Below are 22680 nucleotides of genomic sequence, written 5' to 3' on the forward strand. Positions count from 1 at the left end.
GACGAATTGAGCTATATCATTGCTGAGAGCAGGCTTGCTCTCTCTGAATATCCAAGGCCTGATACTAAAAGTTCCTCTACGCTCATCAACCTTCTCTGTCGTGTGTCATGTTGATGTTGGCCAGATTGGGCCTTGGAATAAAGCATTGAAAAACTGAATTGGTGTCTGGACACTTGCTCCTTCGGGGGGTGAGCGCTACAGACTCATGGCTGTATTAGATCAAAATGGTGCTTCTACTAAATACTGAGCAAAGAGTCTCAATACTTAGAACCATGTGATATTTCAGTTTTATTAATGAGGAAAAAAATGAACTTAAAAGATTTTAGCAAATGGCTGCAATATAACAAAGAGCGAAAAATGTAAGGGGGTCTGAATCCTTTCCGTACCCACTGTATAAGGCTGTACAGGGATCCCACCAAATGCCACATGAGGGTCAATTGATTTCTGACTTTTGGTACGACCTAAAAGAATGAGAAAATGTTCTTTGAGGAACTTGAACTTGCCTTGAAAGAATCGCCATTTGGGTTGAATCATCAACTAGACAAATTTATTAATTTATCTTTAGCAGCAATGAAATATCAATGGCGCTTAGCAGTGTATTGTGTAAAGCTGCATTAAACTAATTAAACCTTGTTCTTTTTCCCTTCAGATTGTGGTCATTGTGGCAGCCATCTTGGAGATTGGTCTCGGCATTGCATTGGGCTTCACCGGATTTAACTTCACGCTTATAAGCGGCCTTCCTTTTTGGGGCCCTGTGTTTGTAAGTAGTATTACTTATACTCTGTGATTGGACGTCACTCCCACATATGCTCGTGGGAGCCGCCAGTAACGGCACAGCAGCAGAAGAAACGGCACGAGTGAGCCGTTTCTTCAGTGAGCATGTGCCGATGACGTCGAGACAGTGAATATTCACAGAAATTCACGGTACCTACAGGTAAGCCTTATTATAGGCCTCTTATTATAGACCCCTCTTTTTTGTCTTTCTACGCTATTGATCACGTGGATAGGCATTGGAGGGGCTCAGACATGAGAAAACATATCTCCCAGAATAAATCTAAGTGGATCTTTGAGCTCCAGACTCTTTACCCTCAAGGGTTAAATATTGAGCTGGACCTCAATTGCTTCATCACTAATTATTAGATTCTTTCCTTTTTTCCCCTTAGGGGGCCACCTAGTGGGTTACCAGACAGAGAGCATGTCATTTGCGTCCCAGACAGCTTCCATGCTGACTAATATGTTAGCATGGATGGACTATCAGTTTAGATGTCCACCACTAGATGTCGCTGCAACCAGTGCCGATCCTGACCTCCTTGGGGCCCTAAGCAAAATGACATGTCACATTAAAGTTGAGAAGCTGGGGGGCAATGCCGACAGTGACATTAAAGTTGAGAAGCGGGGGTAGGGGGGGGTTCTGCTGTCGGAAATTACATCTTACATTAAAGTGAGGAAGCGGGGGGTGCCGACTTTTTACCTCTTCTCCCATGCAGCCAGAAAGTTGAGAAGCGGGGTGAGGGGCCGAAAATGACTTTTCACCAGGCGGGGCCTCTAGTAAAATTTGGGGGGCCCTCCACAGCTTTGCGGGGCCCTAAGCGACTTGCATAGTGAGCCTATAGGGCGGATCGGCCCTGGCTGCAACTATTGCTTTTTACATTGTTTATAATGTTCGAATATATGCATTGTTCATACCGGGAGTTCCTGAATACTTTTTTCACCATTTTATAACATTTTTAATATTTTATCATATCTTTTTAATTATATTTTCCTTTCATTTATTTTACTGCCAACCAATGCATTTGTAATTAGATTGTGATCAGTCCCAAGCAAATTACAGGCAAAACAACGCTATTGGATATGTTTTGACATGTGTTTCGGGTTGAGGGTATTTATGCCCTCAACCAAAATGGCGGAATTGCAACTTCCTGAAGACGGCCAATCTGATAGGCCGAACTGCATAGAGGTTGAGTCACCTGATCGTGACACACTTCCGCCTAGACGTCCAAACCCGGAAATCGAGCCCTCACTGCGACAGCGGCTTCATGTATTGATCGGGCAGTTTTCACGGATTACTTTTTTTTACTATTTAAGCACACAAGGAGCACACAATTTTTCATCCATATTTTAGGTCACAGCACTGTGTATGAGACTTTCAATACTGTTCCAACAGCACAAGCACTTTTTTCACTGGGGATTTCTTCCAGCAATTGTTGTTTTTTTGTGTTTTTTCTCTTTTTTTTTTTGTGTGTTTTAATATTTAATTTAGTGTTTCATTATTTACTTTTTTTGTATGTAGCATTTAGCGCAGTCTATTCTTTATTACTTATTATAGGCTTGCCTGTAGGTAAAAGCGGTTGTTAAAGCGGGGGTTCGCCCCCAAAAAATGTTTTAACATTAGTTTCAGGTGAGTTGTTAGAAGCACAATCGCGTGTTTTTTTTTAAATCGTTGCCGTACATACCGTTTTATAGATATGTGTTCTCCGCGGCTTCCAGGTATAATCTGCGGGACTGGGCGTTCCAAATTGATTGACAGGCTTCCGACCGTCGCATACAGCGCGTCACGAGTTGCCGAAAAAAGCCGGACTGCGAGTCGACTCTATAAGGAGCCTGCGCACCGACGTTCGCCTTCTTTCGGCAACTCGTGACGCGCTGTATGCGACGGTCGGAAGCCTGTCAATCAATTAGGAACGCCCAGTCCTGCATATTATACCCGGAAGCCGCGGAAAACATATGTCTATAAAACGGTATGTACGGCAATGATTTAAAAAAAAAACACCGATTGTGCTTCTAACAACTCGCCTGAAACTAATGTCAACATTTTTTTTTGGGTGAACCCCCGCTTAGAGGCCTTGTACACACGACCGAACATGTCAACGGACCAGTTTCAGCGGACATGTCCAACTGTGTGTAGGGCCTACGGGACAGTTTCCCGGCCTAGCGGACAGGTTTCCAGCGGACAAAAGTTTCTTAGCATGCTAAGAAACTTGTCCGCTGGAAGCCTGTCCGTCGGACATGTCCGATGGTTAGTACGACTCATCGGACATGTCCGCTGGCCCGAAATCCCGCACATGCGTTGAATTGATTCGACGCATGCGTGGAAGCATTGACCTTCCGTGTCAGAGAACGTCGGTGTCGTCTACGTCACCGCGTTCTCTGTCCGCAGGGATTTTGGTCTGATGGTGTGTACACACATCAGACCAAAACCCCCCAGCAGACATGTCCGATGAAAACGGTCTGCGGACCGTTTTCATCGGACATGTCTGCTCGTCTGTACAAGGCCTCAGGGTTTACAACCACAATAAAGAGATTCATTCCTTTATCATCAGCTCCATCTAGTGGGCAGAATTTTATTACATAAAACTATACTGCTTTTAGTCCACTAGATGGAGCTGACAGTACAGAAATGTCTCTGAAAAAAAATGATAGTGACATTTTATTCAGCTTGTATAGATGCTTCTGACATTTGCGCAACTAATGTTGTAGAATAAAGTTCAATTGTGTTCTTACTTTTTTTTATCGCAGTGTATCATTGCCGGATCTCTGACACTTGCAGCTCTGAAAAACCACAATATCTGCTTGGTGAGGTTTTTTTTTTTTTTTAAACATAATATTACATACCATAAGTAACATTACTATAAGGTGTGTATACATTTTGTCCAAATGTTAAAAAAATATTATGATATAGCAGAGCTAGACTGATTCATAAGAAGTACTACTACTCAATGTCAAGCAGCAGCTTGAAGTCTGATGTTACAAAGGCAACTAAATCAGACAAGGGGAGGAAAGGTTTAATTTACAATAAATATAAAAAGAAAATTGGTTTGTTTAGTTTGTAAAAAAAACAATATATCACTTTGCCCCAAGGCCTGTGCAAGAACACTTCTGGCTGAGAACCAGAGGTGGGAGAACCCGAGGTCTGACAAGGTCTGTCACCTTCTTGGCAACACGTCCCATTTCTCAACTCCTCACTGTTCAGGTCCAGCTGCTTTGAATTACACGTCCCGTGAGGCATTATAAAACTCTAAGGGCCAGATCCACAGAAGAAGTAAGCCGGCGTATCTACTGATACGCCGGCGTACTTTCAAATTTGCCGCGTCGTATCTTTAGTTTGAATCCTCAAACCAAGATACGACGGCTTCTGGCTTCGATCCGACAGGCGTATCGGCTTCGTACGCCTTCGGATCGTAGATGCAATACTTCGGCGTCCGCTGGGTGGAGTTCGCGTCGTTTTCCGCGTCGGGTATGCAAATGAGCTATTTCCGACGATCCACGAACGTACGCGCGGCCGTCGCATTCTCTTACGTCGTCTCTAGTCGGCTTTTTCCGGCGTATAGTTAAAGCTGGTATTTTGCGGCGTATAGTTAAGATTTGCCATGTTAAGTATGGCCGTCGTTCCCGCGTCGAAATTTGAATTTTTTTTATTTTTTGCATAAGTCGTCCGTGAATCGGGATGGACGTAACTCACGTCTAAGTTAAAAAAATGACGTCCTAGCGACGTCATTTAGCGCAATGCACGGTGGGAAATTTTGGAACGACGCATGTGCAGTTCATTCGGCGCGGGGACGCGCTTCAATTTAAATGAAACCCGCCCCCTAATCGCCGATTTGAATTCCGCCGCCAGAAATACACTACGCCGCCGTAACTTACGGCGCTAATTCTTTGAGGATTCGAAATTACGCCATGTAAGGTACGGCGGCGTAGCGTATCTCTGATACGCTGCGCGGATCTAATTCTCTCTGGATCTGGCCCTATAAATTCAGACATGATTAGGCATGATGGAAATTGTAGTTCCTGAACAACTGGAGGGCCGTAGTTTGGAGACCCCTGAGAGCTACCCCCAAAGAAACTGCCTTAGATTAGACCGGTGAAGACCCGTCCATTAGGGGTGCCCGAGTGCCGCCCCCTCTCTCCTCGCCACCCCCTATATGCAGTGGATAGATTCATGCATAGCATGATGTCATTTTTTTTGTACAATTCTCCTTAAAGAGGGTGTGGCAGGGGGTGTGTCCTATCCCGATATATTTTTAAATAAAGCTGGTCATACAAGGTTCAAATTTTATTTGATTCCTGCTGAAATTCATGCAGTTTGGGATGGATGGAGAAATCTATACGTGTTTGGCTAGCTTAAACCTATCAGGCTCTACCGGCAAAAATAATCTCTTTGGGGTGAAATGATGCTTTGTAACTGAATTAAAGCAGTATTAACCACTTGCTTACTGGGCACATATACCCCCTTCCTGCCCAGGCGAAATTTCAGCTTTCGGCACTGCGTCGCTTTAACTGACAATTGCGCGGTCGTGAGATGTGGCTCCCAAACAAAATTGATGTCCTTTTTTCCCCACAAATAGAGCTTTCTTTTGGTGGTATTTGATCACCTCTGCGGTTTTTATTTTTTGCGCTATAAACAAAAATAGAGAGACAATTTTGAAAAAAAAAACACAATGGGCCAGATTCACAGATGACTTACGCCGTCGTATCTATCGATACGCGGCGTAAGTTCTGAGATGCGCCGTCGTATCTATGCGCCCTATTCAGGGAACAAGATACGCCTGAATTTTGCCTTAAGTCTCCTACGCCGTCGTATCTTGGGTGCATATTTACGCTGGCCGCTAGGGGCGCTTCCGTAGATTTACGAGTCAAATATGCAAATGACCTAGATACGCAGATTCACGAACGTACTTGCGCCCGCTACGCCGTTTACGTAAGGCTCACGTCCGGCGTAAAGTTACCCCTGCTATATGAGGCGCAGGTAATGCAAAGTATGGACGTCGGAACAAGCGTATGTTTTTACGTCGTTTACGTAAGTCGTACTTGAATGGGGCTGTGCATAGGTTACGTTCGCGTCACAGGCATTGAGCAGGCGTATCTTAGGGCGTAGATTGGACGTGAAACTGAGCATGCGCGCGCATGCGCCGTTCGTTCGACGCTTCATTTACATGGGGTCACGATTCATTTCCATACAACACGCCCCCTACCAGCCTACTTTTAATTACGCGGGCTTACGCCAGCCCATTTACGCTACGCCGCCTAAACTTAGGGAGCAAGTGCTTTGTGAATACAGTACTTGCCTCACTAAGTTACGTCGGTGTAGCGCATATGAGATGCGCTACGCCCGACTAAAGATACGCCACTGTACGTGAATCTGGCCCAATATTTTTTACTTTTTGCTATAATAAATATCACAATTTAAAAAGAGATTTCTTTTGGTGGTATTTGATCACCTTTGCAGTTTTTATTTTTTGCGCGATAAACAAAAAAAGAGCGCCAATTTTGCAAAAAAAGCAATATTTTTAACTTTTTGCTATAATAAATATCCCCAAAAAATATATAAGGCCAGATTCACAGCAGAAATACGCCGGCGTATCTACTGATACGCCGGCGTATTTTCAAATTTGCTGCGTCGTATCTTTGTTTGGAATCCTCAAACAAAGATATGACGGCTTTTGGCATAGATCCGACAGGCGTACGGCTTCGTACGCCTTCGGTTCGTAGGTGTAATTCTCCGGCGGCCGTTGGGTGGAGTTTGCGTAGTTTTCCAGCGTCGGGTATGCAAATTAGCTGTTTACGGCGATCCACGAAGGTACGCGCGTTCGTCGCATTCTCTTACGTCGTCGCTAGTCGGTTTTTCCCATTGCAATCTTAAGCCTGCTATTTCATGGCTTAGATTTAGACCAGCCATGTTAAAGTATGGCCGTCGTTCCCGCGTCGAATTTCAATTTTATTTTTTTGCGTAAGACGTCCGGGAATACGAAAGTACGTTACGCACGTCGCCGTTCAAAAAACACGTTGGGGCGCCGTAATTTCGCGCAAAGCACGGCGGGAAATTTTCACACGGAGCATGCCCAGAACGTTCGGCGCGGGAGCGCGCCTAATTTAAATGGTACACGCCCCATTGGAATTAGGCGGGCTTGCGCCGGATGGCTTTACGTTACACCGCTGTAAGTTTACACGCAAGTGCTTGGTGAATCAGGCACTTGCGCTGAAAAGTTGCGGCGGTGTAACGTAAATGAGTTACGTTACGCCACAGCGCAGGTACATGAATCTGGCCCTTAATTTTTTTTTCCTCAGTTTTGCCCGATACGTATTCTTTTACATATTTTTGGTAAAAAAATAAATCGCAATAAGCGTATATTGACTGGTTATAGCGTCTACAAAATAGGGGATGGATTTATGGCATTTTTATTATTATTATTTTTACTAGTAATGACTTTTTATTGTAACTGCGACATTATGGCGGACACATCGGACACTTTTGACACCATTTTGGGATCATTGTCATTTATACAGCGATCAATGCTATACAAATGCACTGATTATTGTGTAAATGACACTGGTAGGAAAGGGTTTAACCACTAGGGGGCGAGGAAGGGGTTAAGTGTGTCCTAGGGAGTGATTTTAACTCTGTGAGGGCTGGGCTACCAGTGACATGACATTGACATTGTGTTCACCGCTCCTATACCGCGCCTTCCCATTGAAATCAATGGGAAAGCGCGGCAATACCGCGGTAATACCGCCTGCAACGCAGGCGGTATTAACCCTTTTTCTACCGCTAGCGGGGGTTAAAACATCACCGCTAGTGCCCGAATATCACGGTAAATACGACGGTATAGCGCGGCTGCACGCCTCAGTGTGAAAGCAGCCTTAGTCGTCCGTGAATAGGGCTGGACGTAATTTACGTCCACGTCAAAACCAATACGTCCTTGCGGCGTACTTTGCTGCAATGCACACTGGGATATGTACACGGACGGAGCATGCGCCGTTCGTAAAAACCGTCAATCACGTTGGGTCACAGTTAATATGCATAAAACACGCCCCCCCCACATCCTCATTTGAATTAGGCGCGCTCACGCCGTCCTATTCACGCTACGCCGCCGTAACTTAGGAGGCAAGTACTTTGTGAATACAGTACTTGCCTCTCTGACTTACGGCGGCGTAGTGTAAATACTAGGGTTGTCCCGATACCACTTTTTTAGGACCGAGTACGAGTACCGATACTTTTTTTAAATGTGTCCCCAAATGCAGCCATGTCCCCCCACAAATGCAGCCATGTCCCCCCCCCCATATCCAGCCATGTCCCCCCCATATCCAGCCATGTCCCCCCCCATATCCAGCCATGTCCCCCCCATATCCATCCATGTCCCCCCCATATCCAGCCATGTCCCCCCCCATATCCAGCCATGTCCCCCCATATCCAGCCATGTCCCCCTCCGTATCCAGCCATGTCCCCCCCCATATGCAGCCATGTCCCCCCCATATCCAGCCATGTCCCCCCCCTCCATATCCAGCCATGTCCCCCTCCATATCCAGCCATGTCCCCCCCATATCCATCCATGTCCCCCCCATATCCAGCCATGTCCCCCCCCATATCCAGCCATGTCCCCCCATATCCAGCCATGTCCCCCTCCATATCCAGCAATGTCCCCCCCCATATCCAGCCATGTCCCCCCCCATATCCAGCCATGTCCCCCTCCATATCCAGCCATGTCCCCCTCCATATCCAGCCATGCCCCCCCATATCCAGCCATGTCCCCCCCATATCCAGCCATGTCCCCCCCCTCCATATCCAGCCATGTCCCCCCATATCCAGCCATGTCCCCCCATATGCAGCCATGTCCCCCCATATTCAGCCATGTCCCCCCCCATATCCAGCCATGTCCCCCCATATGCAGCCATGTTTCCCCCCATATCCAGCCATGTCTCCCCCCATATCCAGCCATGTCCCCCCCATATCCAGCCATGTCCCCCATATGCAGCCATGTTTACCCCTATATCCAGCCGTGTCTCCCCCCATATCCAGCCATGTCCCCCCCCATGCAGCCATGTCCCCCCATATGCAGCCATGTCTCCCCCCATATCCAGCCATGTCCCCCATTTGCAGCCATGTCTCCCCCCCCATATCCAGCCATGTCTCCCCCCATATCCAGCCATGTCCCCCCATATGCAGCCATGTCTCCCCCCATATCCAGCCATGTCCCCCATTTGCAGCCATGTCTCCCCCCCCATATCCAGCCATGTCTCCCATATGCAGCCATGTCCCCCTTACCTGCATCCCGCCGCATCCCCGCTGCCGCCGACTGCTTAATACACGCGGGGAACATCACAGCTTTCATTTGAATAGCTGTAATGATTCGCACCGCGCTGCGTATAGACACTCCCCCTTGCTCGGCTTTGGACAGTTCACCCGAGCAAGGTGGAGTGTCTATACGCGGCGCGGCGCGAATCATTACAGCTATTCAAATGAATGCTGTAATGTTCCCCGCCCGTATTAACCAAGTGGCGGCGGCAGCGGGGATGCGGCGGGATGCGGTGTAGCGGCGGGATGCGTTGGCGGGGGGGGGGACGTATTCTATTTCGGTATCGGGGGTATTTGCGGGAGTACGAGTACTCCCGCAAATACTCGGAATCAGTCCCGATACCGATACTAGTATCGGTATCGGGACAACCCTAGTAAATACACTACGCTACGCCGCCGCAAAGATGCGCGCCCCTACCTGAATCCAGCTAAAAGTGTGTTACTGGCCAGATCACTACAATAGGTGAAAACACAGGGGGGAAAGCCAAAAAAAGAAAGAAAAAGAAAACGAATGCAGCCACCACACCTAATGATTGGTAAGCTGCAATATATTACATTTTTGGTTTTATGTTTAATAACGCTTTAAAACTTTGTAACATTAGGAATAAGGCTGTTTATGGTATTGTTGTATCTTTGGTTTATTCTTCCTAATTTCATTTTACAGATCAAAGGCTCTCTGGGACTGAACATCATTAGCTCCATTTCCAGCATGGTAGCTCTGATCCTAAATATTGTCGATTTGGTAACCCTGAGCTGCTACAGTTTCTATAACTCTGGGCGCTATTATAATAGCTATGAAGTGCATAAGAGATGCCAAGAGGAACTTGTAAGTCTTATTCTGATCATTATAGAAATATAGAATATAAAGGCCCGGATTCAGAGAGATCGGTGCATCTTTAGATAGGCGTAGCGCATCTCATATGCGCTACGCCGTCGTAACATTGAGAGGCAAGCACTTGCTCCCATATGTATGCCGGCGTAACGTAAATGGGCCGGCATAAGCCCACCTAATTCAAAGTAGCAAGGCAGTGGGCATGTTGTATTATAATTAACCGTGGCCCCATGTAAATGCATGGCCGAACAAACTGCGCATGCGCGCGCATGCTCAGAATCACGTCGCAAAAACTCCCTAAGATACGTCGGCTCAATGCTTTAGACGTGACCTACGCCCAGCCCCATTCATGTACGACTTACGCAAACGACGTAAAATACGAAGCTGTTCCCGCGCCCATACCTTAACATGACTTACCCCTGCTTTATGAGGGGTAAAGTTACGCTGGACGTACGCCTTACGCAAACGGCGTAGCTTACTGCGACGGGCGCAAGTATGTTAGTGAATCGGCGTATCTAGCTCATTTACATATTCGACGCGTAAATCTACGGAAGCGCCCCTAGCGGCCAGCGTAAATATGCACCCAAGATACGACGGCGTAGGAGACTTACGTCGGTCGTATCTTGGCATAATTCAGGCGTATCTGCTTTTCCTGAATAGATGGACTTACGACGATGTATCTGGAGATATGTTTTTGTAAGTCCTTTCTGAATCCGGGCCAAAGTGGACATGTTTATCATATGTTATGTTATGTTTATCATAATATGAGGTGATCCACAGGTCATTGTATATTACCAGGATGTGTTATGTGGGGGAGGGGTGGATTTCTCACTTTTTATACTGTGGATCACCTCATATTATGATAAACATAACATAACATATGATAAACATGTCCAAGCTAGATATGTAAATAACCTGTCACTCAAAGCACGGAGAGAGGAAAGGACTTTGGGCCAGATTCACGAATATCTACGGCGGCGTAACGTATCCCCTTTACGTTACGCCGCCGCAAGTTTTCGGCGTAAGTGCTTGATTCACAAAGCACTTGCCTGTAAACTTGCGGCGGCGTAGCGTAAAGCCATCCGGCGCAAGCCCGCCTAATTCAAATGGGGCGTGTACCATTTAAATTAGGCGCGTTCCCGCGCCAAACGTTCTGCGCATGCTCCGTTAGGAAATTTCCCGCCGTGCTTTGCGTGAAATTACGGCGCCCCGACGTGTTTTTTGAACGGCGACGTGCGTAACGTACTTTCGTATTCCCGGACGTCTTATGCAAAAAAAAAATATTTAAAATTCGACGCGGGAATGATGGCCATACTTTAACATGGATGGTGTAATTTTACACCATCTAAATAGCACTCTTAACTTTACGACGGGAAAAACCAACTTGCGAAGTCGTAATTTAAAAAAAGTTAAAATTCACATAATGATAAAAATTCCATCGAGTAATGTAATACAATTACATGTTTCGCCAAGGTTTTGGGCTTCTTTAGGAGAATTGAATTTGTCAGACACTATCTGGGAAGACAAAACGTACATAAGAAATAGACATGTGCAGGATGAAAAAATTTGTTTCTTTTCGATTCGATTCGTTATTAAATTAAATTTGTTTAGTTAAGTTCGTTGCATTCATTACATTCGTTTTCGGGATTCATTTCGTATTCGAAAAAAATTCTACCGCATTCGAAATAATTCTAACGCATTCGAAAACAAATCTACCGATCTCGAAAAAAATGATCAAATTCAAAATAATGCTACCACATTTAAACAAAACTATATATAACCATTTCCTGAAATTCGAATTAGAATAGAAAAGATTTTAATAGAATAGAAAATAATATAAAAGAATAGACTAGAAAAACAATAGAACAAAAGCGAATAAAATATTATATATTTTTTTATTCTATTCTATTGTTTTTCTAGTTTATTAACTCTTCTATTATTTGCTATTCTATTCTAATCTTTTCTATTCCAATTCAATTTCATTCTATATGAAATTCGAATTTTGGAAAATGGTTATATGTAAAAAAAAATCGAATGTGGTAGTTTTTTCTAATTTAGTAGATTTTTTTTTCAAATGCGGTAGAATTTTTTCGAATGCAGTAGATTTTTTCTAATCTAATAAAAAATTCAATTTCATTCAATAAGAAATTAGATTTCATATAAAATGAATTCAAATCCGAATAGAAAAGATTAGAATGGAATAGAAAAGAAAAACAAGAGAATAGAATAAAATATAATATATATTATAATTAATTCTATTCTATTGTTTTTATATTCTTTTATATTTTAGTTTCCATAAATATTAATTATTAATTATTTTCCAATCTATTCTAGAATTCAAATTTATACTATTCGAATTTCGGAAGACTGTCATGTTCTATTTTATTACATTATATTAACTTCTATTCTATTCTTTTTGATTATATTGCTTTATTGTTTTATATTCTATTTTATTGTAGTTTTTAGAAAATCGATTTCTATTTTTTTAAATTCAATTCGAATTTGTATTCAAATTCAATTCAAATTTGTTTTCAAATTCGATTCGAATTAGAATTTCGTTTGCGTTTTTTCAAATTTGTTTAAATTCTTTAATTTTGTAATTCGGAAAATTCGGATGCATACGAATTTACGAATAATGAAAAATTCGTCCGAATTCGAATTCGTAATGAAACGAAATGCACATGTCTAATAAGAAAACAATACAAAAAACATATGGCTATACAAAATAATACACAACAATAATAATCCCAAATTTGATTGGAACCCCAACAACAGACCTTCGAGTTAACAAAATGTCTCCAAAGGCGCTTTACATGTTCATGTGGAAAACTGGCACAAAGAAAAACACTGCATCAAACTTAAATGTGCACATTAATGAAAAAATAAGCAAGCATAAAGGGCCAGATTCACGTAGGCTAGCGGCGGCGTAGCGTATCGTAAGTGCCTGATTCACAAAGCACTTGCAATGAAAACCTATGCTGGCGGCCTCCGGCATAAGCCCGCGTAATTTAAATGGGCGTGTGCCATTTAAATTAGGCGCGCTCCCGCGCCGGACCTACTGCGCATGCTCCGTTTCGAAAATTCCCGTCGTGCCTCGCGCGAAGTGACGTCATTTTTTTGAACAGCGACGTGCGTAGCGTACTTCCGTATTCCCGGACGCAAACGACGTGAATTTTTAAATTTCGACGCAGGAACGACGGCCATACTTTATACAGCACATACGTGTGCTGTGTAAAGTTAGGGCACCCAAAACGACGACTAAATTTGCGACGGGAAACTAGACTAGCAGCGACGTAGCGAACTCGAAAAACCGTTGTGGATCGCCGTAACTCCTAATTTGCATACCCAACGCTGGTTTACGACGCAAACTCCCCCCAGCGGCGGCCGCGGTACTGCATCCTAAGATCCGACAGTGTAAAACAATTACACCTGTCGGATCTTAGGGATATCTATGCGTAACTGGTTCTATGAATCAGTCGCATAGATACTCTGAGAGATACGACGGAGTATCTGAGATACTCCGTCGTATCTCCGCTGTGAATCTGGCCCAAATTCCATAAGTGAATAAATCCCAACACCAAAACGGAGTGCTCTGAGATAAAACTTCTAGATCTTCCACCACGAGTGCTCAGTAGGAAGATGGCCACTCACAAGAGCTGTTTGACCCCTTTTTACAGGACGGTCAAAAAATGCTTTGGGAACACCAGATTGGTTCCCGCTAATGGCACAAATCCACAGCTCCCAACTGTCCCTGATTTCGAGGGACTGTCCCTGATTCAGCTGACTCCTCCGTGCATGATGGTGGGGCTAGGGCAGGAGTAGCTGTGACAAAGGAGAGAGAATAGGCTGCTCTGGCAGCTGTGGTTGATTGCGAACGAGTGTCACAGTGCTGGGACAAGGTCATTTGGTACCCAAGGCAAAGATGGAAAACTGGCCAATTTTTTCTTAAAAGTTTTCAGCAATTAATATATTTTTATCAGTTGTCTGTATGGTATGTTAATAATCTTCTTAGACCCCTTTCAAACTGGGGTGGTTTGCAGGCGCTATAACGCTAAAAAATAGCGCCTGAAAATTGGCCTGAAACAGCCGCTGCTGTCTCTCCAGTGTGAAAGCCCCGAGCGGTGCGTAAAAAATAGTCCTGATAGCAGCGTCTTTGGTGCGGTGAAGGAGCGGTGTGTATACCACTCCTCCGCCACTCCTGGCCATTGAAATCAATGGGGCACCACAGCTATACTGCCGGAAAAGCGCCAATACAGGGGGGGGGGGCGTTTAACCCTTTTCCGTCCGCTAGCAGGAGTTAAAAGCGTCCCTCTAATGGCTGAAAACCTCTGCTAAAAATAGTATCGCTTTACCGCCGACGCCGCCCTTTGCCCCAGTGTGAAAGAGGCCTAAGAGGTACAATTAAAGTCCCACATCTTTTTGCACATTCCTTTATGGCAGGGGTGCCCAACCAACCCACATGTGGCCCGCAGAGCCCTCAGATGTGGCCCGCGACCTCCTGCTCTGGGTTGGCGGAACCGACCGGCATCAAGTGTTCTGAATGAAGCCAGCAGTAGGGCAGTGTGAAAGCAGCCTTAAGCCCGTTTCACGCAATTGGTCTGACCCAGTCGGACCCTCCATTCACCTTGAATGCGAACTGCTAAAAAAAAAAAATCAGAAGGGGATCCGTCCCCTTCCATCTGGGTGGATCGGAGGGCCTGTAGGGTAGAGTGGGCTGTGTGTGTGTCCTCTCTACATATGCAGAGTGCACATGGACCTGTCATACACCCGCTCCGCATATTGTGGCCCGCGACCGGTTACAATGTCGCTTCAAAAGGTTAGGCATCCCTGCTTTATGGAGTGAGCACTTGCTTTAATTCACATACAGTTCATACTCCAATTTTATCTCTGCACTTTCACAGTGGGGGTGCCACTTTGGGAACACATGAACAGGGGGCAGCAACAATGCCAGTCAGAGATGGCAAGCATGGCTCATTTAAAATAAAGCAAAACCATATTTTATCTGCTGTTTTTTCTTAATACACAGTGGTTGCCTCAGCCAGCCCCCCCCCCCCCCCCGAAACCAGCCATTTATTCATCTGTTCATTTATTAGGGTTGCCACATCATCCCTTTAATCCGGGACACATATGAATTACACAGGATCTGAAGCTAATTTAATGTAGGCACCAAGTGAGTTAAATTACCACCTTAATCAGCCATAGAACCTGTGTAATTAATGTGTGTCCTGGATTAAAGGGATGATGAGGCAACCCTACGCGCGATGTGAATGGGTGATGACTCTTGGGACACAAACAAGGTCCCAGAAGACACCGCGGCGCTCCCCCATTCCCCAGGAGGCAGCCGAGGAGGAGAAGAAAGAAGACGGACCGCGGATCAGGAAGTGGCAGAGGCACAGGTATGTTTAAAAAAAATAAAAAATTCTTGGTGGAGCAGGTCCAGGCCTGTGGGAGGACCTGACTTTTGCAGAGCCTGGACACCGGCTCTGGGATGTCAGCCGACAACGGGCTTCAAACAAGCTTTTAAACGTACAGTATATAGCAGTGCTCCACCCCAAACAGAAAAACTGCACCAGTCATTTAACTGGAATCAAAATGAACGCTTGAATTTATACTGTGAATGAATGAAAAACGTATATAGCGCGGCACATGCGAACTGAATCGCTTCTGGGCGCTTGATGGTTCCTGTCTCTTGACATCAAAAGAGCAGAGTTTTAATCTGTCTTCTGAAGGCCAGGTGGTTTTCCTCCAACCGAATGCTGGTTGGTAAAGCATTCCATAGTCTTGGACCCTGAAATGCAAACCTTCTTTCTCCTTTGGATTTGTATCTGGCTTTGGGTACCTTGACCAGGTTTTGGCCAGTGGATCGCAGAAGGCGATTGGAATTGTGGGGTCCTATCTTGTCGCAAAGATATTGTGAAACAGAATGTTGTAAATATCCTTTTGAGAATAAAGAATTGCAATCCGTGCTCCACCACAAACTAGAGTGGTCCACCACCAATTGGAATGTCCGATCACTTGGCACATAGACCTATATAAAAATACAGGTCACAAGGTGCTTTTTAAATCACATCCATCGATGCATCCATCAATCCGGAGCTCAGAAAAGTCCTGGTGAGACAGGTTCTCTTAGTCAGGCAAAAAAAGGGGTGGTTTGTTCCGCGCTATGGACAACGTGATAGGATGGTGTTGTTAACCACTTGCCGATCGCCGCACAACGATGTACATCGGCAGAATGGCACGGGCAGGCAGATTGGTGTACAGGTACGTCCATTTAAATCTGCCGCCCAGCGGGCGCACGTGCCTCTCGAGTGCGGCCGCGGGTCCCACGATTGCGGTCGGCAAGAGCAGAACAGGGGAGTGCTTTTGTAAACAAGACATTCCCCTATTCTGCCTAGTGACACTGTCACTGATGACCGTTCCCTGTGATCATGAATGGTCATCAGTGATGTGCGCCTAAAAACAGGCTACACCCCGCCGACGTAGCTTGCTTACGCTGGTCATTCAAACATGCAAATGAGGGAAATACGGCAATTCATGAACCTGCGTGCGCCCGACGCAGGCTTCGCGAGGTGCGCGTAAGTTGTACATCCGGCGTAAAGTTATTCCCCATAAAGGAGGTGCAACCCAACAGCAGACATGCAAAGGTCTGCACCAGGGAACACAAGCGGGCGTATTTTACGTTGGACGTGTGTCTGGCTGGGCGTAGGTTACGTTCACGCCGTACGCAGTGATCCGGCGTTGTTTAGGTAGTTGTTCCGGTTGTAAGCAGGCGCAGGGGGATGCGTCCACATCGCGGCGCATGCACAGTTTGGGATACGTATCTGTCTGGCGCTCGGCCCATCATTTACATGGGTCACGCCCACTTCCACCTACGCCGGCCTGCGCCCTCGAAACCTACGCCACGCTGATGCAGCATTGGGAGCAATAGCTTGCTGAATGCAATGCTTGCCTCTCCACGCTAAGTTTGCGCTACGGCGGCGTAATGTGCGCCCACACTCTGTGAATCTGGGCCAACAACTTTTGCTCAAACCAATTAATAAATGCTTATTGCAAACATTTTTACCGAAAATATGTAGAAGAATATGTATCGAACTAAACGGTGGAAAAAAACTTTTTTTTTTTTTATATTTTTGAGGGATATTTATTATAGCAAAAATATTGATTTTTTTTTTAAATTGTTGCTCTTTTTTTGTTTATAGTGCAAAAAAAAAATCGCAGAGGTGATCAAATACCACCAAAAGAAAGCTCTATTTGTGGGAAAAAAAAGGACGCCAATTTTGTTTGGGAGCCACTTCGCACGGCCGCGCAATTGTCAGTTAAAGCGACGCAGTGCCGAATCGCAAAAAGTGGCCAGGTCTTTAACCACCAAAATGGTCCGGGGCTTAAGTGGTTAAACTGCTGCCCCCAATGAAACTGCCTTTGGGGTGGAATCAGTAATGGATAGTATGAAGGAAATGTGCTGAGGACAAATGCTATGATGTGCAAATTAGCAATAAAAAAATATATATATTATATATATATATATATACCGGTATATACTGTATATGTAAACAACCCAACAGTAAATGTATGGTAACGATTCCTTAAATACTTCCTTCATAAATACTGTAAACATTAAACTAGCACCATATGCAAACCTTTAATGAAATATTGCAAGCACAGCACAGTCACTTTATCGCACATTAACATCTATGACTGCCCCTGCTGGATTTGCTCATGTCTATTTATGAGGTGAGTCTGCCCCCTACCAGAGAATGGGGGGGGGGCACCAGAAGAACTGTCAGGATGAGTCATCCAGCCCCTAAGTCACTTATCCCTGACCCAGATTCACAACCTAGGCCTGGCTCTCAGCCAAGCCAATTTTCCTACACTAACAACTAAACCTATTCAATTCACCTAGCACACTAGCTAGAGGGCGCTACACTCCACTCTGCTTTCAGGACGTGATGACATTGTTACCTCCTAATGCTCAGACTGGACTGCAGGTGCTGCAATGCGTCTCCTGATAATGCAGACAATATTATCCAGCTCGTGGCTACACTAATAAGTTCAATGGCTCTGTCACCTACATCCCTTTTCTTATTTTTTCATGCCTAGCCCTACTTGGAGTAGGAATAACTGACATGCCTCAACCCTTGCAAAAATGTACGACACATGCCCTCATAGCAGCCTGACTGGCTATATCAAGGAGATGGAAATCTACAAACCCACCACACCTTCAATGACCATTTCCTAATGGAGCACTCATTTGTCATAGCCCAACTTCAACTCCACATATTTATGAGACACTGGGTCCCCTGGCTAAACGATAGTAGAATTGCTTCCCTCGAGTGACATACTTCATACCACTGGTCTCTGGGATTCCCGCTCATCCAAACCTTCCAAACCACACTACCCTGCCACACATATAATATGTGCAATTTCAGGAACTTTCTTTCAAACTTCCCTCCACCACCCCCAGCATGACTTTGTTCATTTTGTTAATCTTCATGAAGTTAACGTAAAAAAAAAAAAAAAAAAAAAAAATATATATATATACACACACACACACACACACAGTATAGTCATTGTTTTAATAGCTGTGAGTGGGGGAGTGGTTAATTGGGTGGAGGGTCATAGGGTGGTGGATGAGGAGGGGGTAGTGAATGAGAGGGGTGTGTGTTGGATGGGGAAGGGGTTGTAGGGTGGTTTGTTGAGAAAAGCCAGTCAGATTGGATCTTGGAGGATGGGAAGGCGAGAGAAGAGCCAGTGAAAGCAGATCTTGGAGATTGAAGGGAGAATGAGGAGGCAAGGAGACCAGACTCTGGAGGAAGGGGAAAGGTGGGGTAATGAGATTGGATTGTGAAAGCAAAGGTGTGTGTGTGTGTGGGAGGGGGGTATAGAGGTGTGATTGGTGCAAATATGTGTGGCAAAGTACATATATGCGCTGGGGGGTGTTGAGGTGTGCTGGGAAATACAAGGGATGCTGGGAGGTGCAGAGGTGTGTGTGTGAGGGGAGGGGGGTTCCGAGGTGTGCTGGGGGTCACAAATGTTTGCTGGGTGTATGGAGTCATACTGTAGGAGGATTCTAGGAGGTGCAGAGGTGTGTGGGGGGTGCAGAGGTCTGCTTGGGGGGGGGTACAGAAGATCTTGGTGCAGAGGTGTGTGTAGGTGGTGCAAAGGGGTACAGAAGTGTGCTGGTTGGATTCAAGGTTGTGCTAAGGGTACAGGGAGGTACAGAGATTTGCAGGGGCTTGAGAGGCATGCTGAGGGGTACGGAGTGGCTGTGCTGCCACTCTCAACAGATCAGGGAATACCCAAATATAACTCTAAAAAGAAAAGACAGAGGGCGCAACAGCCTTGCGCATTACCTTTACGACAATTATTAAATCTTAAAAAAGTGTATGAAAGATACTCACAAAGGTTAAATGTAAAATCCACCAGATGCTCGTCTAGCATTGTCCGCTGGCCAGTGACGGTTGTGGAAGGAAGAGTCCAAAAAACTGACACGTTTTCGAGGGGTGTCCCCTCTCCTTCAGAGCTTCAAGTGTTGAGATGTGTAAAGGGATATGGCATTAGGTAGTTCTTGTAGAACCACTAGGGTGTAGACAATTATGTACAATAAAGCGCATGTGGTAAAACATGTAAAGAAAAAGAGTCCTTGGTGCAAAGTCCTGTAAGCTAGGTGAGCTTATAACATGAGTTTACAGTTTGTAAAACCGGGCAGCCATGCAGAGGGAGCTGAAGCGACACTCAGGTACATATGGTGAAAGAAACAACAAGAAGGAGCAGGCGCCACTGGTTAAACTGTACAGCTTTTATATTTATATTTAGAGATAGGAATAAAAGTACTCACATAGATTTGTGAAGTTTCAGGCATGTAGTTTGTTGTCCTGCGATTTCGTCAGGGCCCAACCGATAGATGTGAGTGTCCTTGGGTCTCTGTCACAGCGCTGGTATTTGGCTGTGTTGCTGGTGTAGTCTAGCTGGGTCCATGCGCTTGGTTGTGAGGATGTGGGCGCACAGATGTGCCAGAGAAGCCGCCGGAGCGCACGTTGAAGCGCACGCTTGTGGACGCTATGGTTGCAGGGGAATGATGACGTCATCGACCGGAGACAGCAATGTGCGACGCGTTTCCGTGCATGTGCTGTGGTTCGATGGGGGGACGTACACACAGCGCGCACCTTTGTCAAGCTGCTTTTTACAGCTTGACAAAGGTGCGCGCTGTGTGTACGTCCCCCCATCGAACCACAGCACATGCACGGAAACGCGTCGCACATTGCTGTCTCCGGTCGATGACGTCATCATTCCCCCCGCAACCATAGCGTCCACAAGCGTGCGCTTCAACGTGCGCTCCGGCGGCTTCTCTGGCACATCTGTGCGCCCACATCCTCACAACCAAGCGCATGGACCCAGCTAGACTACACCAGCAACACAGCCAAATACCAGCGCTGTGACAGAGACCCAAGGACACTCACATCTATCGGTTGGGCCCTGACGAAATCGCAGGACAACAAACTACATGCCTGAAACTTCACAAATCTATGTGAGTACTTTTATTCCTATCTCTAAATATAAATATAAAAGCTGTACAGTTTAACCAGTGGCGCCTGCTCCTTCTTGTTGTTTCTTTCACCACTTGTAGAACCACACCCATTTTAAATGACCCCCCCTAATTAAGATTTGTTCTCCTACCATGGCTGACTGAATACATAGTAAAAAAAAATATGCAGGAAGGGGTACCACTGCAGAACACATGAAAGGGTCCTTCTGCGGGACCATAATAAAGGGCCCTGCAACAGAAGAAAAGGGCCCTGGATCAGTGGGAAGGGTCCCGGGATGGTGTCAGGGGGGCCTTTCATGGTTTCTTGCACCTGGGCCCTGACGGTTGTAGTTACACCTCTGCAAGAAACACTATAGTCTCTCATAGGATGAAAACCAGGAAGAAGTGTTTCTTGGCATACTTATCCACCTATGACCATCCAGGATTAACTATCCAATGGGATCCATGACATAATGTCAATTCCTGGAAGATTTTTTATTTACTACATGTGAGTGCATTTTTACCATTTATCTTTTTATTTCATAAATAATACTACACTTAGAGCAGCCCACTCTACCTTTGGTTTGTGTTTGTGGAAAAGGTAAGGTACTGAAGTTTGTTGGCATTTCATTGTTGTTCATTATTGTGTTTTTGTACCTTAAAATTTACTTTCCTTAACAGTCGAACTGATATTGTGTGACAAAAATTGGAACTACCAATATTTTTCTCCCTAGGGTGTCTGCTTTTAGAAACAATATAATGTTTTGGGTTTTTTATGCACAATGTAATCTTCAGGGCCTAAAATATTTTTTTTGGCATGCAAACAAAAAAAAGCAAAAACAGCTGTAGTAGCAAAAAGGTTAGAGTGACCACTACCCAAATAATGGAGAAAGATACCTGCCAGCCAAGACACAACCATGACGTCCTGTACAATAGATAAATAATCTACAAACTGAAACATTTCCTATAATAAAAAAATACTGATTTATTAACAGGTTTCTTTTTTTTTTATATAGAAAGGTGCCTATGCTGTTATTTTACTACTACTTGTGATAAATGTGCTGCTCTTCTGTGTCACCGTTTCCACCTCTGTTTTTGAATGCCGGTCTCTCTCAAAAGTACAAAGTGTCATCCAGGTAAGAGACGTACAGAATTACTGTAAAAAAAAGTGTGAAGGCACTAACAAGGTCTAACGTTCACCAGCTTTGGAAACTCCCTTTGTTTTGAGATCCTTTCCATACTAACGTTTAGAAAATCGTTTGATTACGCAACAAAATTGCAACATGATCTTTGCATTTCGAAAATTGAAATGCACCCACTAACATTTCTAGAGTCGAACAATCAGGCTTATTAAACGCTTTTTCAAACCATTTTCTATCTGTGTATGGCCAGCTTGCGCCGTCCTATCTTAGATTGCAATATTTTGGATGGCCGCTAGGTGGCGCTTCCATTGCGTAGAATATGTAAATGAGGAGATACGCCGATTCACGAACGTACGCCCGGCCGACGCAGTACTTTTACGCCGTTTACGTAAGAGATAGGCCACGTAAAATTAGAGCTAGGCCCTAGTGGAATAGTAATGTCAAGTATGGCCGCCGTTCCTGCGTTGAAATTCAATTTTTTTTACGTCGTTTGCGTAAGTCGTCCGTGAATCGGGATTTACGTCGTTTACGTCCACGTCAAAATCAAGATAGGCCCGTGCGGCGTACTTAGCCGCAATGCAAACTGGCAAATGTAGGCGCCCGGCGCATGAGCAGTTAGAAAAAAAACGTAAAAAACGTAAGTTCAAGCACAATTAGCATACAACACGCCCCCCCTAACACACATTTGAATTCGGCTCCCTTACGCCCGCCCGCTTTAGGCTACGCCGCCGTAACATAGCAGGCAAGTACATTGTGAATCATGTACTTGCCTAGCTAACTTACGGCGGCGTAGCCTAAACACACTAAGCTACGCCGCCGCAAGTTTACACCATTGTGTGTGAATCTACCTATTAGTGTTTTTTGCAGATTTGCATTGCAGTCCATTTAACATGGTTTCCTATGTAGTGCAAATCTGCAAAATGCAAAAAGCACTAAACATGCAATGGTGTGAATCCAGCCTTATGCCTCGTACACACGATCGGTTTTCCCAGCAGGAAATCTGCCATGACAGTTTTTCGCCAGGAAAAACGGCCGTGTGTATACTAAACTGCAGTTTTCCCTGCAGGAAAACTGCCGCGAATTGTGGCGGGAAAAAAGAGAACATCTATTTTCCTGC

General features: G+C 45.1%; 1 protein-coding gene across 1 annotated transcript in view; it reads left to right on the forward strand.

The window, feature by feature from the left end:
- The window catches only part of LOC120909332 (membrane-spanning 4-domains subfamily A member 4D-like), an 86074-nt gene that overhangs the window by 54725 nt on the left and 8669 nt on the right, over nt 1-22680 (forward strand). The window contains exons 3-6 of the mRNA XM_040321086.1: nt 650-760; nt 3517-3573; nt 9732-9893; nt 21438-21557. Of these exons, the coding sequence (XP_040177020.1) occupies nt 650-760; nt 3517-3573; nt 9732-9893; nt 21438-21557 (450 nt within the window). The remainder of the gene's footprint in view (nt 1-649; nt 761-3516; nt 3574-9731; nt 9894-21437; nt 21558-22680) is intronic.

The sequence above is a fragment of the Rana temporaria genome, chromosome 8, assembly GCF_905171775.1.
Source record: "Rana temporaria chromosome 8, aRanTem1.1, whole genome shotgun sequence".
NCBI lineage: Eukaryota > Metazoa > Chordata > Amphibia > Anura > Ranidae > Rana > Rana temporaria.